Here is a 19,522-nt window from a genome sequence, read left to right as displayed (position 1 = left end):
TGTACATTTGTAACCAAATAATAAAGCCATAAAACATAGACATGGATGCAAATAACATTCTCATTCTATGGTCTCATTTAGCTAGATTGTTCACTTCCGGAAACAACAGGATGTTCTTCTGAACCAGGAAAAGCTTGAAAACAACGCCAACCTTTGCCAACAACGTGTATTTATGATTTTATGGGCGTTGCAAATAATCAGCAAGATGATTTGGAGAGTGCAGTAGCTGTGTACATTTCCCGTCTCCTCGTTCTTTGGTCACGCGTGTGTATGTTGCACTAACTCACTGTATTACCGAGTAAGTATGAGAACTGGGGACAAAAGTTATCTGCTAGCTAGCTAACGTTAGCCTATTCATAGATGCTAGCTAAGGCTCGCCTACACCAAATGTCTCTGAAGTTACAGGCAGCTTGTTGCCAGGTTTTGTTAGCTAGCGTGACTGTGCATAGTTGAATGATATTCTAGAATAACAAATGGCACACATGAAGATAGCGAAATGCAACTAATAGCGACCCGAGGACTAGCCAGTGATTGCTAGCATAGTAGTCCATGGCACGGGCCAGACCCCCAAATGAGGGCCGTCGGGCTCACTCTTGGGGTGACGATCTCTAATGGCAGCTTTCTCCGTGTTACCAGTCTTTTCATCCCTCCATCCATTCATTTTTACCATTGTTCGCCATAACGTAAAATTCCACTGTCAGTATAGAACCAGTTATTGCTCACCTATAACGTTACCCTTTAATCATATCATTAGTAAACTTCGATTCACAGCTATCCATCCACATTTTGTAATGCAAATGCTTAAATAAGTAAACCCTGATACATTTGGGTGGTCATGAAATGACCTTTTAAGTGGTATACATATAAACAACGTCAAATGTGACTCTGGGTGACAACATAAGGCTGTTTTTTCCAACATTAGGAATGTTTTCCTTAAGAAATGAAGTCCACTTCATGTTTTGTTTCCTTTGCTTCCTTACTTCCTAGTATCGCAATACTGATATTGTGACAACAATACCCTTGAAATTCGAATGTTGGAAGCTTAGCCATATAATTCCATATAGTGGGGCAGCTATGGTTTTGGATTGTAACTTCGGTGATATAAGCATTAAATTGCACACACACAGAACAGGGTTTTAAAAACATTTGTAGATACAGGACCATCACAGGATTCACGCATTAACTCCACTGAAGCCTTTTTTCAATATGGCAGCCAAACAACTCAATGGGGGGAAACATAATTGTAGTATGCCCAATAATATATTAAAATGGTCATAGGGATGTAGAATACACAACCAAATGAGCCAATTGTGCCAGCTATATAAATATGTTAAATGGTTCACAGAACTGGGGTAAGAATGTGCCCAACAAGCTGTCCTGATCACTGATTTCTTAACATTTCAATGCTTAAAGGGGCAGTGCAGTTAACGTGATTTTCTTGTTTATTTTTATATATTTCCACACAGAGGTCGACATGACACTTGGAAATTGTGACTTTTTATAATGCAGTTTTTGTGTAAGGGCTATTTAGAAGAAAAAAGGGCTGTAATTTCAGTCTGTTCAGGTGGGATGGAACTTTTGGCCAACATGACAATGTGATCTGATTATAATCGACCAATGACTGTTAATCTGGGTAAGCAGGTGCGCTCTAGAGCATCCTATCAGCCAATCAGGGCTGTGTATGTAAATATCTTATTTATTTCCTAATGCCCGCATGATCAGCCTGAGCATTTCCAGGGCCAAAGGAGGCTTGGAGATATAATTGAGAAAAAATAGTTATTTTCATTAAATAAACACAATGATTTGTTAGACCTACAGTGATGATTTGAAACAATCAATTACAAAGACTGCATGGGGACTTTAATTGCAATATTTAATATTTTTTTAAACAAGATTTTAAACATGTACATATTCATGGATGTGGGCTGATTTAAAATGATATACAATGTTGTCCTAATAACCATTTTCATAAAGCAGAGGATTAGAAAACTTGTAAAATTCCATGTGAATGCTAATATGTTTTCACCTATTATCTAGATAAGAGCAGAAAACCATTACACATAATTAGTCAAAATGTTAAGGGATAATCCACCCCAAATCCCTAATTCCTATGTTTAACAGTGTCAAACCGTGTTAAATAACAGTAATATGTGAAAACGATATTTTTTGTGAACAAATATTTATTTTTGTCATTATAACGAGGTTGGTATGCGAAAATTGTTGTGGAATACCCACAATGCAATGCTCACTCTGGGCTGGCTAGCTAGCAAATGTAAATCCACACAATAATATCAGCATGTGAAGTAGATGGGTAGCTGTAAAATCACCTAAACAAACTGCACCCATTAATTTAGGAGTCTCTCACAAAGTTCAAATTGCAACTCTGCTGCCCAGAGCAGGTGCAAAGGACGTTGCTATGGTAACAGGGGTCCTTACCCACAGACACACAGGTTGCATTGCGCGATGGTACTTGAAGGAGAAACTGAGTTGAATAATTTGTTACACTAGATTGAGCACATCTAAGCGAAATATATACTTTGTCATGATGATATAAACGGATGGATGTGTTCTAGACAAGTATGCCCATACCATCTATTTGCTGATTTGTCGAGTTGGATTGTAGGCCATTGTTTAAGAGTGCCATGAAATGTGATGGTGTGTCATCCCCTATCTCCTGTGACAAGAATCATGTGGCTATGACACGTTCTTGCACGATTTGTGATTTCACAGACTTAGAACAGGGGGGTGGATTATCCCTTTAAGATGTATTCTTACTATGGGGCCGTAGCAGGTTGGTCTGTTATTAGAAAACTAAAAGTATCAATTAATATAACTGGCCTCAACAGGACCAACATTGGATTTTACTACATGGAATATCCTGGGCAGGTTTATAGTAATGAAAATAGTTTAATAGCATAACACTGTATATCCTTTTAGTCAGCCCACATTCATGAATATTTACAAGTATAAATCCATTTTAAATGTTTGAAGATGAAATATTGCAATTAAGAATTTAAACATCTTCAGAAATCAGTGATTCTGACACCTTTTTGGGCACATTCTTACCACGGTTCTGTGAATAATTGAACATCTTTGTATATATGACACACTTGGCTCATTTGGTTGTGTATTCTACATCATTATGACCATTTTAAGATATTATTGGGCGTACTACAATTGTTTCATACAGCAAAATCGGATCCAATGAGTCGTTTGGTGCCATTTTGGAAAAAGGTTTCTGTGGGGTTAATGCGTGAATCCTGTGATGGCCCTGTATCTACAAATGGCTTTGAAACCCTTTTCTCACTGTGTGTGAAATTTGGTGCTTCTATCACCGACGTTAGAATCCAAAACCATAGCTGCCCCAAGACATGAAATTCTAAGGCTAAGCTTCCAACATTCTAATGTCAATTGCACAATCAGGGCAATTTTTAAACAATTGTTGTTGGTGGTACTTTCAAAGTTGGTGGTACTTTCAAAGTTGGTTATATTATATACAATTTGAAAGGTAATTTCATGACCTTTCAGATCCACTTGTCAAACAAAGTTTAAAATGTGTCAGGGTTTCCATTTTAAAGCAATTTATACCTAACCTCCCGAAAATGTGTCTGATGGATGTGTATAAGTGAGCAATAACTTGAAGAATACTGACATTGTTTTTCAGTTGGTAAAATCCCTATGGTGAAAAATGAATGGGATGGAGGGATGAAAGAAATCGTGGTAACACCGAGAAAGCTGCCTTAGCAGCACTGCTATCGCACAACTCTAGGGACATAGACCTTCAAGAAAATCACTGAGACATCGTCATCCCAAGTGAGCCCGACCTGGCCCATGGACTATAGCATGCTAATGCAGTAAAATATATGCACCACACTGTGACCTGTCAAGATGCTGTTGTTCTTGTGGATTGAGAGATACAGAACATGTACCCATAATGAACCTGTAGTTGCTTACTAACTGCTATTGCAAGTTTATAAACAATGCTTGTATTTGTCATGGCAAAAGCATTACGCATTAAGTACAAACAAAAAATAATCACACTTGCACGCACCTGATACTGTATTTAACAACATACGTCCCCAAGGTATGGGTGATTATGCACATTTAAACTGACAGATATGAAAGTGAATGTATACCATGTGTGTCTGCTGCAGATCTTGCTTGCTGCATCGCCATCGCTGCCTTGGTTGGTGACAGGAGGCTCTGGAGAAGGAGTGTCCATCAAGCCCTAAAGGGCCATAGCTTGGTCATGATGGACCACAGGAGAGCTCTAACCATTTCACTGGCTGTTGACAAGGTGGATAACGCTCAAGTATGTCTGGCCTGCCTGGTTATGTTCATTCATTGGGATTCCTAGTCTTTTTCTCAGTCAGTATGCAAGAACTATAATCAATAATAGTGAGCATAGTAACAGTACCCCTTTCTGCTTTTTAGATGGGAAGTCCACTCAAAATCCCTAAGACCCTCCTTTCTTCAGAGTTGGGATGTGGGAATGAAGAGGCACAGGTAGATGTTATTCTCTTTGGGTAACATTTCTCTTAAGGTGTCCACATTTTGTAACGTTTCTGTTTGTTTTGGTTTTCGGCAAGGGTTTTCCCGGTTCTTTGTCGGTAGCCAAAGTCTACGCCGTTTTGTCTGTGATTGGTCAACAGTAGGGATTCTTTAATGAAGTGTTTGTCGTCATTCAACGAGAGACGAATTGCTTTCATGTACATTTCTTCAGTTGAGAAATACTGCACCAAACATCTTAGTTAGATGTAAAATTGCGAATTGCTAAGATTTCGGCAAAAAAAATAATTAATGACAGATGTCTTGAGTTATGTTAGATTAATTCAGACTTCTGAGGGAGTGTATACTGGCTACGGTACTATTGCGACTTTTCAATCAACGGTCTTTTAAGGGAGAATGCGAGCACACTCGTTCAGATCGCCTAGCCTAAGTAGGGCACACTAAGTAGGGCTTATGGGGTCAAACATTTAGTAAGAAACACAATTATACCTGAAAGACCTTAGCTGACTTTCTCACCTTCTGTCCCTCTCTCCTTCACACACAACATTAAAATGACTGAATATAAATGAAATGACAGATTTCACCTTTAACCTTTTTCCCTGAGGTTTTAATATTGTGGTTAGGGCAGTGGGTCAGTAACTTTCCTCCTGCTTCTCTTTCTCCAACAGATTCATTGGTCCCAGATTGCTGGAGACAGAATCAAACTCCAAGATTCCCGTCAGCAGAATGGATCCATCTCTTTGGATCATGGCCAGGTGGCTTTAGCCCAAGCGGCAATGGACAGGTGAGGAGCAGCATTTATGGAGCCACAGATGGAAAGTTATGTTCGGAAGTCTGGTTAAATTGTTGTAGGTTCATAGATGATTTTACTCTATAACGCGGTCACTTAGTAAGACACAGTCTTTGTCTTAGTCTTATACTGCCAAAGTATACATTTGAATTCATGTTATTATCTGTGAACTAATTGGGAGCCTTTGCACGGTAAAGTAGAATTAAGCCACTTTGTCATTGGGTGCAGTTTTCCAAACGTTCCACAGATGGGGCTCTTCCCCTAAGTATTATTCTCAAAGGTAGCTTACATGCTCCGGGTACACCACCATTACTGGTACTGTAGAGATAAGCACTGCTGCTGTAGCTATATCTTTACCACACAGACACACTGCCTGGTCCTATCAACCCCATTCCACCTGTCTGCCCCTCCCCCCTATAGCCTAAGACAGTTTCCCTATTGGTTAACTAACATGTACATGGTCAGAATGGTTATCATATAATCCGGAATGTCATATCAGGTCACGATGACACAGAATGGTCGTAGGGCTGTAAAGGTTCTGACTGGTTCTGTTCCTTCCTTCATCAGGCAGGTCCAGTTGGTCCTCACGGACGTTTTAAAGACTGAACAGGGGCTGGCCTACCTGGACAAGAAAAGGCGTGGCCTGATGACTGACAATGGAGAGAGAAAGAGAGAGTCGTGGGTGGGGAGTGGGCAGAGGAGGGTGTCTCCGAGCAGCAGAGAGGGGGGGGAGGATCGGAGAGATGACCCCCAATACAGAAAGAGACCCCATGACCACGACACACCCACCTCGACCCGCAAGGAGACGAGGTAATGCTGGGTTAAATGTTGCTGAATTTAGGATACCAGTGAGTGATCAAGAGTTAAAACACAGAGTATGTATACAGACAGTAGAATTTTGTTTGGGTGGCTTCTGACTTTCTTTCCTTCTTTCTCTCTTGTTTAGGTCACACCATAGAGGGGGGTCAGAGGAAGAAGAGGAGATGAAAGAAGTCATAATAGGAGAGGAGAACGGTGAGGACCAGGGGCATCATTTATAAAATTTGCGTACGCACAAAATATGCCCTAAAAAAATGTCTGCCAGTTTTCACGCAAAAATTGCAATTTCTGCCTCCCGCAGTGGTTAAGGGCGCTGTACTGCAGCGCCAGCTGTGCCATCAGAGTCCCTGGGTTCGCGCCCAGGCTCTGTCGTAACCGGCCGCGACCGGCGGCTGGTTGGGGTTGTGTATCGGAGGACGCATGACATTCAACCTTCGTCTCTCCCGAGCCCGTACGGGAGTTGTAGCGATGAGACAAGATAGTAGCTACTACAACAATTGGATACCACAAAATTGTGGAGAAAAGGGGGGTAAAAATTAAATAAAAAAATTCTAAAAATTTGCAATTCCTTTCCAAACTGAACTTGACGTGAGAATGTGCTTATCTTCCCGCAAACTTTAGACCATGAGTACACAGTTTCTAGTGGTTGAAGTGTTGTATTACAAGAAGGCAAAAGTAGTATCCTTGTGCAAATGTGGAATATATATGGCACTCTTATTTATAACAAAAAAAACAGGTAGCCTAGCTAAATATAATAACAAGATGCCACATGTACAGTGAGCATCTCTCATTTATTTGTGCCTATTAGATATTATAATAATTTTTTTTATTGAACCTTTTTATTTAACTAGGCAAGTAAAATGCTATCGTAACTTCACGTTTTTATTTAACTAGGAAAGTTAAATGCTATCGTAACTTCACGTTTTTATTTAACTAGGCCAGTTAAATGCTATCGTAACTTCACGTTTTTATTTAAGTAGGCCAGTTAAATGCTATCATAACTTCACGTTTTTATTTAACTAGGAAAGTTAAATGCTATCGTAACTTCACGTTTTTATTTAACTAGGCCAGTTAAATACTATCATAACTTCACGTTTTTATTTAACTAGGCCAGTTAAATGCTATCATAACTTCACGTTTTTATTTAACTAGGAAAGTTAAATGCTATCATAACTTCACGTTTTTGCTCTATGCATCCGACAGGGAGTGTAGTTTATAACACAGTCAAATTTAACCGGTGAACAGACAGTTGATATTTTGCATTGAGATGTATAGGCTACCACTGTAACTAGGCCTACTGTAGTTTAACATTTTTTCAGAGTGGACACCGTTTCAGAGATCGCGGGCAGTGCAGCTTATTTAGGTTTGGGGAAAAGTGAAGGTAAAACATTATTTCATTCTGTTTACAGGTCCACAACAATTTGTAATTGTTTTTGTCTTTCAGAAATGGTCATATACAGCAAATGTCCCTGCAAAAGAAAACATTCTGACAACACCTCCAAAGACATTTGTTCAGTTCGCCTTGCATTGCTATTCCCTTTAGATACTGTCTTGGCCTAATTCCAATACTTCCAAAGTATACAGCACATAAGGGCGTTATTGTCCCCAGAAAAGGTGAATGATGAGTGTTTTTTCAGGCGGAGTTATAATGCTCGTTCACGCGCGCACAAATTTAGGAATCACAATATTTTTCTGCGATCGCAGTCTTTTCAGAAATGAGGCACGCAGATATTTAGTGTTACATTTATGCAATGCTTATGAGGCCCAAGAGATGCAGTGAAGATCACACACACACTCCTACCGTCCTGCCCCCCCCGAGGGTTCTCCTTATTGGAAAGGCTCTACAGTATTCCTGGATTCAAGCCTGTTGTAAATAAACAAACGCTTTACTTTATAGAGCTGTAAAACAAAGACCTGCTGAATCTGCACCTTTCTTTCCTCTCTTACACACACAGGCAACGTTGATTTAATTCTCTGTTACGGTCGTTTGTTTTTCCATATCTGCTGCCCTACTTTCTGGAGAGTAGGAACACGTTTATTGTATCTGGTGTGATAAATGTATCACCGTCCCTTTACTCTGCAGAGGGTAGTGTGTCAGGGAGGCGCAGGTCCGGGGTACCTATGGAGGAGGTGACCTTTCCTGAGGGGGACAGGCACCAGAAAAAGCGTTACCCAGAATCCACTAGGACCAGGAAGTTCAATTCAGGTTCAAGTGAATCCACACGCGCTGAGGTAGGATCTCTGGATAGAAGTTACCTTAATACTGACATTAAAGTTGTCTGACTTTAAGGCTAAAGCCAAAAACCTGCACGCTAGAAACCAAACCATTAGACAACCAGCCTCCAGCTTAACGCAACCTTTATCCCTCTGTTTCCAGGGGGAGAGATGTAGGAGGGAGTCTGGGCTCTACTGTAATGGACAGGTGAAGGATGGATGGATGAAGGATGGCGCGGTGGAGAGCTTGACCACAGACACCTCCAGGCGCTCCAGGGGGAGCGTGCTGCGCCTGTCCGGGGAGTCCAGAGGCGTGGGAGGACTGCTCCCAAAACGGCTCTGTCTGGAGGGGACAGGGGGCAGAGACACCAATGTAGCATCCATAGAGGTAGAGGTGGATCCCTCCGACTTTGACGGGACCTTGATGGTTGTCACTGTGGGGGAAGACGAGGAAGTTGTTAGCCCCTCTAACCCCAGCTGTGGAAAGGAGAGGAGAGGAACCCTGAGGCTGTGCCTGTCCTCCAGCCAGGATAGGTCGCCCAAACCCAGCCCTGCTGAACCCAGTGAGTATAGAGCACACAGTATGCTGCATACCTTCACTCCTGGTGTGCTTCTTTCACCCCATCTCTCTTATTGAAACACACAGATTCCTCCCCCTCCTGGAGAGGTTACATTATGTAGTAACAACGTGCTTGCCCTGCCCACCTGAGCATCTGTATACCTTATATTTCCTCTGTTTGAGGGGTCAAATCCACTTGTCAATTAATTTAATTCTCACTCGATTGATTGCTTTCATTTTACTCCTGTGACTCTTTCATACTCTTGCTTGTGCCTTTCGTTAGCGTTACGACCACAGACAGTTTTATAATGACCTGTCAGACACCCCGGCAATGGCTGAAATGAGTTCAGTGGAATACATAGTCTTTCCGTTGCATCTCTAAGAACGATAAAGCTTAATCTGGGATTTAACGCTCCGTTTAGAATCTTATCCTGCTATTGACACACTTGTTGAATTATACAACAGTAAATAATGAAGCTAGACAGCGCAGGTGGGTGCAGGTAGGGAAGACTGAGCAGGTGGGTGCAGGTAGGGAAGACTGAGCAGGTGGGTGCAGGTAGGGAAGACGGAGCAGGTGGGAAGACGGAGCAGGTGGGTGCAGGTAGGGAAGACGGAGCAGGTAGGGAAGACGGAGCAGGTGAGTGCAGGTAGGGAAGACGGAGCAGGTGAGTGCAGGTAGGGAAGACGGAGCAGGTGGGAAGACGGAGCAGGTGGGTGCAGGTAGGGAAGACGGAGCAGGTGGGAAGACGGTGCAGATGGGTGCAGCCCTGTTCCACCTCTGTTAGTGTATTTATGCAATTGAGGCACATCATCTTTATTTTTAACACAAAATATTTAAAAAGTACATGATACCATTAGAATATAATATGAGTGCATTCTAAGGAAAAGTGAATTCCCTGAAATCCATTCATTATTTGTCCGTGCCATAATTCAGTCAATATCTGATGGATTTTAAAAATGCAAAAAGTTTAGAGTATCTTCATTCTTTGCCTGTTGCATTTATTAGTATTGTTTTAAAACCTTTTAACAATTTCGATGAATCGTTTCTAGTCATCTCTCCTCCTTCCAGGCTTTTTCATCCTTTAACAATCACCCACTTGGGTGATTAACTTTGTTGCCGGTTGTCGTGGTAATACAATGAAAGTTTAGATGCGATCACCATATAAATTCAAAGATGAAAAAGCCTGGAAGGAGGAAAGATGACTAGAATCGATTCGGTTGACTGTTTTATGTGTGTATTAATTGTCAGAGTAGAGGTCCTTGTGCATTTCAGGTAAAATAACAACTCAATGTTTATATGCCAGGACAAATTAGCTAGCAACAGCAAGCTAGCTAAATAGGACAAATTAACGTTAGCTAGCAAGTGCAAGCTAACTAGCTAAATTGCCATACATGTTTAATGCTTTTCGATCTGTCCCCAAATTAATGTCATTGGTTCAGAGTTTGTTTTGATATTTTAACCTGCGTTTGGTGTGGGGGGTGCAAAATAAATGTATGCATGATAGCGCACGATGGCGCACGCGCGCAGCCGGTTTGGGTTCCGTGTCAGTGTGTGTGTGTGTACATCTCTGCCAGTATCGCCTTTTTGTGTGTGTAAAAAAATAAAAAAAATATGTGTGCTTGCACTAGCTGTGGCCTACAACACTTTGCCATTGCTATGGTTACTGCCCCCCAACATAGAAGGATCACTGCTGTCCCTGTCTTTGTTTCATAGTCCATTACACCACAGTCGTGTGTGTGTGTGTGTAATATAGGGTTGGGTGTTATCCAGATGTCCATACCATTCCAGTACCATACGGAATTACCAGTAGTGCACACAAGGGTGGCTATTTATTTGCAAACGTAAAAAATAAACAAGTATGCTAATAAAGTACTTGTGAAATCCCATAGCGGACACTACGTAAATGCTAACAAGCGCAAGCGAACATTAAACTAAATGCAAGGACAGACAACCCAGCTCATTAAGTTCTCAAAGGACTACACTCGAACTTGATCCAGGAGGGGGTTGATAGTCTCTGCTGTAACGAAGAAGCTTTTGATTTTATAAGCTAGCCACCTATAGCTAGCAAGTTAGCAAATCAAATGCATAGCTTGAGCTGGAGACCGTTAACTTATACTAGTTATAAGATATTTACTTGGCAAACATTAGTTGTGAATTTGTTGTGTAACTTGATCACCTCTCTTTGCTGCTCAACTGGGGAGGTCACATCATGAAACTTCTGTTTGCGCCATGTGCAAGCTGTTAACAAATGTACCTGAATTGAATTGCATTTTTGTGTGAGTCAAAATTAGAATTTTGAAAATCATACGCTCTTTATTTCAAAATATCTCAGTGTACGGAATACCGCCCAAGCCTAGTGTAATAGTATTTCACTGCAACAGGTTTAATCTGTGTGTGTCTATGTGTGTGTTTTCTAGTTGTTCTCTCCAGTGATGAGGAGGAGGTAGTCACCCCATCCCGCAGTTCAGTCCTTTGGCCACAGACTGGCGCTAGTGATTCTAAGCCCCAGAGAAATCATTCTCAGGAACAAATGGGGGCAGAGATGCACTCTCAGGTGGGCAAAAACAACTTCTGACATCACAAAGGATGGAATAGGGGGATCTCACAATGGATGACATCACAGAGGGCAGAATAGGGAACATGCTGCTTGCTTAGTGAGTACCACCTCCTCCTGGTTCGGCTAACACCGATGCTCGAACCCAGAACGACTGCCTTGCTAGAACATGTGACCGCCCTCTTGAAGCGTCTTACCAGTCAGCTCCACGTGAAAAGCTAGCAGTTCAGACATTTCAGGCTGAGGAGTAGGCTTCACACATCCCCGTGTTCTAACGCTCATTGACATAGGCTGGTAGCAAAGCTAGCCAAAGGGCATTTTTACCGGTTCAAGTGTTTTTTTAAAGTATAATGCAGTTGATTGGCGACATGACACAAACGTTATGTTAAGCAGGACATTCACACGAGCCTTACAATCCAATTCTAATCTAAAAGAAGTGTGAAATGCACTCATGAGCAACATGTAAAAAAAATAATAATACATTTGCCATCAGTCTAGGTTTTTTGTTAGTTTAAAAGCGACTGAGATTTTGTATGAAAAGCGCTATATAAAATACACCTATTGTCATTGTGAGAACTCCCAGTGTTTTCCCCTACGGTGGGGAAATTGTGGATAGCGACTCGAGAGTATAGATTACGGTGATGTCACAAAGGGCTGCTCACAGAGGGATCAGAGGACAGAGGCAGGTGGTGTTAGTGAGGGAGGGCGTTGCGTGACTAGACTGGCCCGAGGGGGTAGAACCACCACCCGCTGCCTGCCAGGCTTTAGAGGCCAGTGTGGGGATACTGTAGCTCCCACGTACTGTAGTCGGTCAAATCATAGGAGGACGAGCCAAATGTCCTCGGCTGCACCACAAACAAATGAACACACAGACACTGCATTATCAAAAGTATGTGGACACCTGCTCGTCGAACATCTCATTCCAAAATAATGGGCATTAATATGGAGTTGGTCCTCCCTTTGCTGCTATAACAGCTTCCACTCTTCTGGCAACCGAGAACAGACCATTTTTACGAGCTATGCGCTTCAGCACTCGGTGGTCCCGTTCTGTGAGAGTATGGCGCCTACCACTTCGCGGCTGAGCCGTTGTTGCTCCTAGACGTTTCCACTTCACAATAACAGCACTTACAGTTGAGCTGGGCAGCTCTAGCAGAGCAGAAATTTGATGAACTGACTAGTTGGGAAGGTGGCATCCTATGACTGTGCCACGTTGAAAGTCATTGAGGTCTTCAGTAAGGCCATTCTACTGCCAATGTTTGTCTATGGAGATTGCATGGCTGTGTGGTTGATTTTATACACCTGTCATCAACCCATGTGGCTGAAATAGCCAAATCCACTAATTTGAAGGGGTGTCCACATAATTTTGTCTATATATAGTGTATGTTAAACCGATCTGTTGATTTAACTAAGTCTCTCGCACACAAACCCTTTCTATGTCTCCTTGTTTATCCGGATTCTGTTGTGCCCTTGTTATCAGAAAGCATGGTTGTTGTGTGCTTGCATGCACGTGTGTGTGTCACTCATCAAAGTGTTTGTGTGTGTGTTTGTTTCAGTTGGTGCCTGTGGTGGTGACCGGATTTGGGGAGGCCCCCTTCCCCAGTACTGAGGACTCTGAGAATATGGGCCTGCCCTTCTCTTCCCTGCACTGTGGGGGGGTCCGTGGGGAGGCCAGCGGGAACCTCAGGGTAATGCTCTGAACACTGTGCTCCGACTGTGGAGAAGATGCAGTACATACTAGAATAAATATTCAATACATAGAGGCTTGTACTCTTGCAGTGCTTATGTGACGTGTGGACCTTTCTTTCCTCCTCTGCAGATCACAAACCAAAGAATCATCATACCAATTCAAGGTAATTCAGCACCCCTGGATCTCGTCTTGTGTTGTCGCCACAGCCTTTACCATCCAGTCCTGGTCCTCTATTTAACCTTTAATCCTTTTGGAACAATGGCATTATTACTTGGTCCAACCTGAACAAGACCGGCTGTGGTCGCTAGCCCCTCTGGTCGCTAGCCCCTCGTGTGGTGGCTATATAAAAGCTGTCTTGAAATATATCCTGCTGTGGTCCTCCTGTCTGTCTGCACACCATCCTCATCTTCAGCTGAGTGCACATGTGTGTGTCTTTGTGTGTGTGTGTCAGACCCTCAGGGCTTTGTGCTCTTTTTCACCTTTCTGCTGGTGAAATCTGTCTGCAGAGAGCTAACGTGCTTTCCCCTGTGACTCCTGATCACTACTGTATATGGAATAGTAAGTTTTCCTGGTCTTTGTCTCCTGAATAAGCCCCAGGTTTAGATGACCAGGTTGTTGACCCCTCTCTCTCCCCTCTGTCTTCAGAGCCTTCGGGCCTGGTAGAAGTGATGGTGACTGTGGAGCGCTGTCAGCTGTGGCGGTACAGCGTCTGGGACTGGGAGGAGCTACAGGAGAGAGGGCTGGGGTGGGAGGTTGAGGGGGGGCAGCCGCCCCCCGCCCTCCTCCTCCTCTACGTGTCAGACACCCAGGCAGCCGCTGTCCAAGAAGACCTGAGTGAGCTGTCAATCAAACAGGCCTTAGACCCACCCACTGGTGAGAGCCTGCCTTGTGGGACCAAAGTGTGTGTGGGTGGGTGTTTGCTCAAGAGTGTGTACGCCTATGTGCAATGCAAATGTGTTTGATTGTGTTGTTTGAATGTGTGTGTGTTCACAGGTCAAGCCAGTCCCTTTCTCTTGCTCACTCTGTGTGACCCTCTGGAGGGGGTGGAGGGGGCTCTCCTTCGCTCCATCCTCGACATCATCTGTCTCAACAACACCCCGCACGTCGACGCTACACGGCTCTGTGGCAGCTCTCCTGCCAACTGGGTTGTTGACCTCCACAGTCCCCTCCTGTCATTGGATGACAGTCTGGTGCTGGTCAGCAGAACTGGACTGGACCCGCAGCTACTCTCCCTACTGGGCCATAACAGTGCCAAGCCTGGGACAGAGCCAGACCAGGACCAAGAACCAGAACAGGACAGAGACACACCTGGGCTGGAGCTGGACCCTCTGGACAGAGAGGTGGAGGGGGAGTCCCAGATGCTACCAGACACAGATACACAGATGGAGGAGGAGCAGAGGGAGGTTGGTAGTACTTTGACTGTGTTTGGCTGCAGATGTGTGTGTGACTGATGTCAATAAGCTCAACCATAACAAAACCCTAAGCTCTAACGTTGAATTATCAAATTGACAACAAGTAACCCATTATACTACCTCTGTCATTTGTCACCACTCCAGGGGAGTCCAGTCCAGCCCAGACCCGTGTACACAGTGTGTCACCACAGAACCAGAGGCTCCTACTCTGTGTCCCTGGGCCCCAAGCCTGGCTCCAACTGGACCCGGTACACACACCAGGGCCCCACACGCAGGCAAGCTACACAACTTGTTGAGTCTTGGGAACAGGTGTGTTAGCCTGCACACCCAATTAATCTCCAGGACCTGAGACGGAGACACTGGCTGTAGAGAAACGTGTAGATATATGGCTTCACTTCTTTCTCATCCTCCTGTTCTTAGGTTGATCCAGTTTCCTCCACCGCCTTCCAAAGGAGGGATCACCGTGACAACAGAAGATCTGGAGTGCCTTGACAATGGCCAGTTCCTGAATGATGTCATCATCGATTTCTACCTCAAGTGAGTGTGACATCAGTGATTGCATGGAGTATCTAACCTAACGGAGACATCCTCTGTACACAAAAAAAAACTGTTTGGGCCAAAATGGAGGACAGTTTCAACCCCTGCATGGCTCTGTCTCTGTCTCAACAGGTATCTGCTCCTGGAGAGGGCTCCACAGGATGTGGCTGATCGCTCTCATGTCTTCAGCAGCTTCTTCTACAAGCAGCTCACACGCAGAGACAACGCAAGTGAGGACAGCACCAGCATCTCGTAAGTGTGTGTGTGTATTTTGGTTTATCATTGTCATTTGTATTGCAGTGTATGTTTCATGTGTGTGTTGTCTGTCTCCAGAGCACAGCAGCGGCGGCACCAGCGAGTGAAGACGTGGACACGACATGTGGACATCTTCAAGAAAGACTTCCTGTTTGTGCCTGTCAATCAGGAGTGAGTTTTGATTTAAAAACATTTGGTTAACCTTTTTTTGGACTATTACACATCCTGTTTTCCTTAACCCTAAACCTAACCCTACCCATAACCCCCAAAACCATAAACCTAACCCCTGAGCTTAAAATATCATTTTAACAAATTCCTACCCCTTTAGGACATTTGGGGTCCTGATAATGTAGGAAAACAAGTACACACACACACACACGCATCAATAACCCATGTGACTTATAGTGCTTTCTTCCTTGTATGACAGAGCCCACTGGTACCTGGTGGTGATCTGCTTCCCTGGCCTGGAGGAGCCCCAGTGTGAGGAGTGGCGCAGCCCAGCCTCGCGGAGGGGAACAGGGGGGGAGAAGCCAGGCAAGGCCCAGGCTGAAGAGGAGGCCTCCGGGTCTGAAAAGCTTAATGGTGTCACTGATGTTCCCCCTGGTCCCACCAACACTGACAACCAAGACAAACTGACACTTACAGGTATGTGATTAAACTATTCTCATCATGTCTCTCTCAGGACGTTAGACCTTGGTGAAACCATCAAACGTACATAATATTTCAACATGAGTGAATATTTGCATTGCTTTAGGAAGTATGACTCTGGGTAGTCTAGATAAATGCACCTTCTTTCAGCTGTATTTGGGCACAGCATGAAAAACTAGAGCTGTTATAGGATGGAGCCAGAACATTTAGGAGAGAAAATAGTTTAAGAGCTGCTCTGGATTTTTGTAATCCAAAAACAATCAGAACACCAGTCACAGACAGAAACAGAGAATGACGCTGGAACTAAATAGTTCTAAATAGTTTTTATGGGACTAAGACACAGTCCATTCTCTATGTCACTGTGCTGCGATAACATACATCATGACCGTAACAACGACTGAAACCCTGGGATGGAACATGAGGAGGATAATGCTGCTGATGTTTCCTCTCTCTTGTTTCAGAGAGTGTTGTCCAGGGTGACTCAGTACTCCAGCCCCCTCCTGGTCCTCCGGTAAGACACAACTGTCTTTAGGGCTCTGAAGTTGGGTCTCAAGTTCTCATATTTTCATTGTTTTCCATCTCTCTCCCTCTGTTCTCTTTCTTACCTTCTGTCATTCTTCTTCTCCCTAGGACTGCACTGAGAAGACCTGCCACAGAGAGAATGTCTGTAAAAGGTGAGTGGAAAGACACGCGCACACACACACACACACACACACACACACACACACACACGCATACAAAGAGCTCATAACTGGATGTTTATATGCAATTGTGAAATGTTTTTCTCTTCTCTCAGACCCTGCATTCTCATCATGGACTCCCTCAAGTTCTCCCTCCATGAGCGTGTCTTCAAACTCTTACGGGAGTGAGTGTGTTCACTTTTCATGTGTGTGTTAAATATCTGTAGACAGAATGGAAGGGTGTGTATATGCCTGTGTGGGTGTGTGTGTTATCTGTAGACAGAATGGAAGGGGGTTTGTGTGTGTGAATGTGTTCCTTATGGGTGTTTAATGTTCTCTCTCTCTCTGTGTCAGGTACCTGCAGTCAGAGTGGGAGGTGCGTCGGGGCTCTGTGCGTGAGTTCAGTTCTGAGCAGATGAGAGGCTCCCACTGTAAAGTCCCTCTACAGGACAACAGCAGTGACTGCGGCCTATACCTGCTGCAATACGTTGAGAGTTTCCTGCAGGTAGCTATGCACCTGAAATAAGAACACACACATACATATGCATTCACACACTTCCCACCTGTAACCAGCGGGGTATTGAACTGATGTGTCTGAACAACTCAAGACCATGTTAGCCAACTGAGCTAAAGCTTGAGTCTTCTAGTCTCAGGCAAGGTTACTTATGTTTTTCTCTTATGAGAACATTCTCACAAACACATATGCTGGCATACACCTACAGACACCTTGTATCTCTCTCCTGACCTTTCTCCCTTTAGGACCCCGTGGTGCACTTTGAGCTCCCCCTGCGCCTAGAACACTGGTTCCCACGGCAACAGGTGCGGAGGAAACGAGACGAAATCAGGGACCTGGTGCTGAACCTGTACAGACACCAGAGGGGCACGGTGGGTAGTATAGGAAACATGGGAAATGTAGGCAGTTAGGCACGGTAACCACCTTGGGAATCTGCTCATGCTGAGCAACCAGGAAATTGACATTTCAGCCAGTGATATGGAAATATGATTTCTTAGACAATAAGCGTATGTAGTTGTTTCACCGGCCAGCAGGGCCGTTCAAACATACAGTACATGCAGATGTCTCATCATGTCAACAAGAAATTAGCCCCTAACATCAGATGTTGCTTTAATGACATAAATCCAACTAAGGATGGATATAAAATACTTGCTGTAGTAGCTGTTGAGTTGCTGTAGCTCAGGTTCTTGTTTGAAGTTGGTGCATTAAAGGGTCATTCCACAGAAATTCAACAGTTAAAACTGTTATTTTTTTACCCTTTCAGTAGAATGCCCCTTTAAAGAGTCTGTCCCCACTGCATCTTCTAGATAGAACCACATACCACCACTATAGCCTCATTTAACACAAGAGATCAGATTCAACAGGGTCTCCCTTTTATTCTTTTACCTGTTTTACGATGAATTCCCCCCCTCCCCCATGTGATTCTATTGTAAATGTTATGTCAGTTTGATTTTTATATGTGGATTTTGTTTTAAAATGTACATTTTGATGAAAACCTGTTTTGAATATAAAATATAATAAATGCATTTGTAGTCGGAATTACAATTCATTACCCAGGAGGTGATCTACTGGCACAACCAACTTAGCCGTGTGGTGAAGGCCACTCCAGTTATAACACAAACATATAGGGGGGGGGGACATTAGCATTGTGTGGATCTGATTTGTGTGGTGTGTGTCAAATCCAATCACATTTTATTTGTCAATACAACAGGAGTAGACCTTACAGAGCCCCTAACCAACAATGCTGTTAAAAAAATACGGATAAGAATAAGAAATAAGTGACAAGTAATTAAAGAGCAGCAGTAAAATAACAATAACTAGACTATATACAGGGGGGTACCGTGCAGAGTCAATGAGAGGGGGCACTGGTTAGTTGAGGTCATTTGTACATGTAGGTAGAGTTATTTAAAGTGACTGCTTAGATGACAACAGAGAGTGACAGTGGTGTAAAAGAGAGGGGGGGGGGCAATGCAAATAGTATGGGTAGCCATTTGATTAGGTGTTCAGCAGTCTTATGGGTTGGGGGTAGAAGCTGTTTAGAGGCCTCTTGGACCTAGACTTGGCACTGCGGTACCGCTTGCCGTGCGGTAGCAGAGAGAACAGTCTATGACTAGGGTGGCTGGAGTCTTTGACAATTTTTAGAGCGGATGTGTTGTTAACTACCCTTACCACCTGGGGGCGGCCCATCACCCCCAGGGAGTCCAGGATGCAGTTACAGAAGGTGTTTAGTTCCAGGGTCCTTAGCTTATTGATGAGCTTTGAGGGCACTATCGTGTTGAACGCTGAGCTGTAGTCAATGAATAGCATTCTCACATAGGTGTTCCTTTTGTCCAGGTGGGAAAGGGCAGTGTGGAGTGCAATAGAGATTGCATCATCCGTGGATCAGTTAGGGCGGTATACAAATTGGAGTGGGTCTAGGGTTTCTGGGTGTTGATGTGAGCCATGACCACGAGCCTTTCAAAGTACTTCATGGCTACAGACATGAGTGCTACGGGTCGGTAGTCATTTAGGCAGGTTACCTTAGTGTTCTTGGGCACAGGCACTATGGTGGTCTGCTTAAAACATGGTATTACAGGGAGAGGTTGAAAATGTCAGTGAAGACACTTGCCAGTTGGTCAACTTATGCTCACAGTACATGTCCTGGTAATCCGTCTGGCCCTGCAACCTTGTGAATGTTAACTTGTTTAAAGGTCTTACTCACATCAGCTGTGGAGAGCGTGATCACACAGTCTTCCGGAACAGCTGGTGCTCTCATGCGTGTTTCAGTGTTTGCTTCAAAGCGAGGATAAAAATAGTTTAGCTCGTCTGGTAGGCTCGTGTCACTGGGGAGTTCTCTACTGTGCT

The 19,522-nt window shown here is 43.8% G+C and overlaps 1 protein-coding gene across 6 annotated transcripts; it reads left to right on the top strand.

Moving 5' to 3' along the window:
* Positions 1-97: 97 nt before the first annotated feature.
* LOC110502000 (sentrin-specific protease 7) lies at positions 98-18,223 on the top strand. Of its 6 annotated transcripts, XM_021579875.2 has the most exons (24): positions 98-298; positions 3,665-3,813; positions 4,155-4,312; positions 4,435-4,506; positions 5,178-5,293; positions 5,867-6,109; positions 6,246-6,313; positions 8,202-8,350; positions 8,496-8,895; positions 11,310-11,446; positions 13,000-13,131; positions 13,263-13,296; positions 13,779-14,006; positions 14,127-14,536; positions 14,690-14,820; positions 14,966-15,082; positions 15,215-15,334; positions 15,416-15,508; positions 15,765-15,982; positions 16,447-16,496; positions 16,616-16,659; positions 16,782-16,850; positions 17,020-17,170; positions 17,425-18,223. In XM_021579875.2, the coding sequence occupies exons 3-24, from the start codon at positions 4,250-4,252 to the stop codon at positions 17,587-17,589; spliced, it is 3,210 nt and encodes a 1,069-aa protein (XP_021435550.2). In that variant the 5' UTR covers positions 98-298; positions 3,665-3,813; positions 4,155-4,249; the 3' UTR covers positions 17,590-18,223. The 6 variants fall into 6 exon arrangements, with proteins under 6 accessions (XP_021435550.2, XP_021435551.2, XP_021435549.2 ...); XM_021579876.2 differs by lacking the exon at positions 3,665-3,813 and having other exon boundaries at positions 4,155-4,297; XM_021579874.2 differs by lacking the exon at positions 3,665-3,813.
* The last annotated feature ends 1,299 nt before the right edge of the window (positions 18,224-19,522 follow it).

The sequence above is a fragment of the Oncorhynchus mykiss genome, chromosome 22, assembly GCF_013265735.2.
Source record: "Oncorhynchus mykiss isolate Arlee chromosome 22, USDA_OmykA_1.1, whole genome shotgun sequence".
Taxonomy (NCBI): Eukaryota; Metazoa; Chordata; class Actinopteri; order Salmoniformes; family Salmonidae; genus Oncorhynchus; species Oncorhynchus mykiss.
The sequence above is the reverse complement of the archived record's forward strand: the minus strand, read 5'-3'. Positions and strand labels throughout refer to the sequence as shown.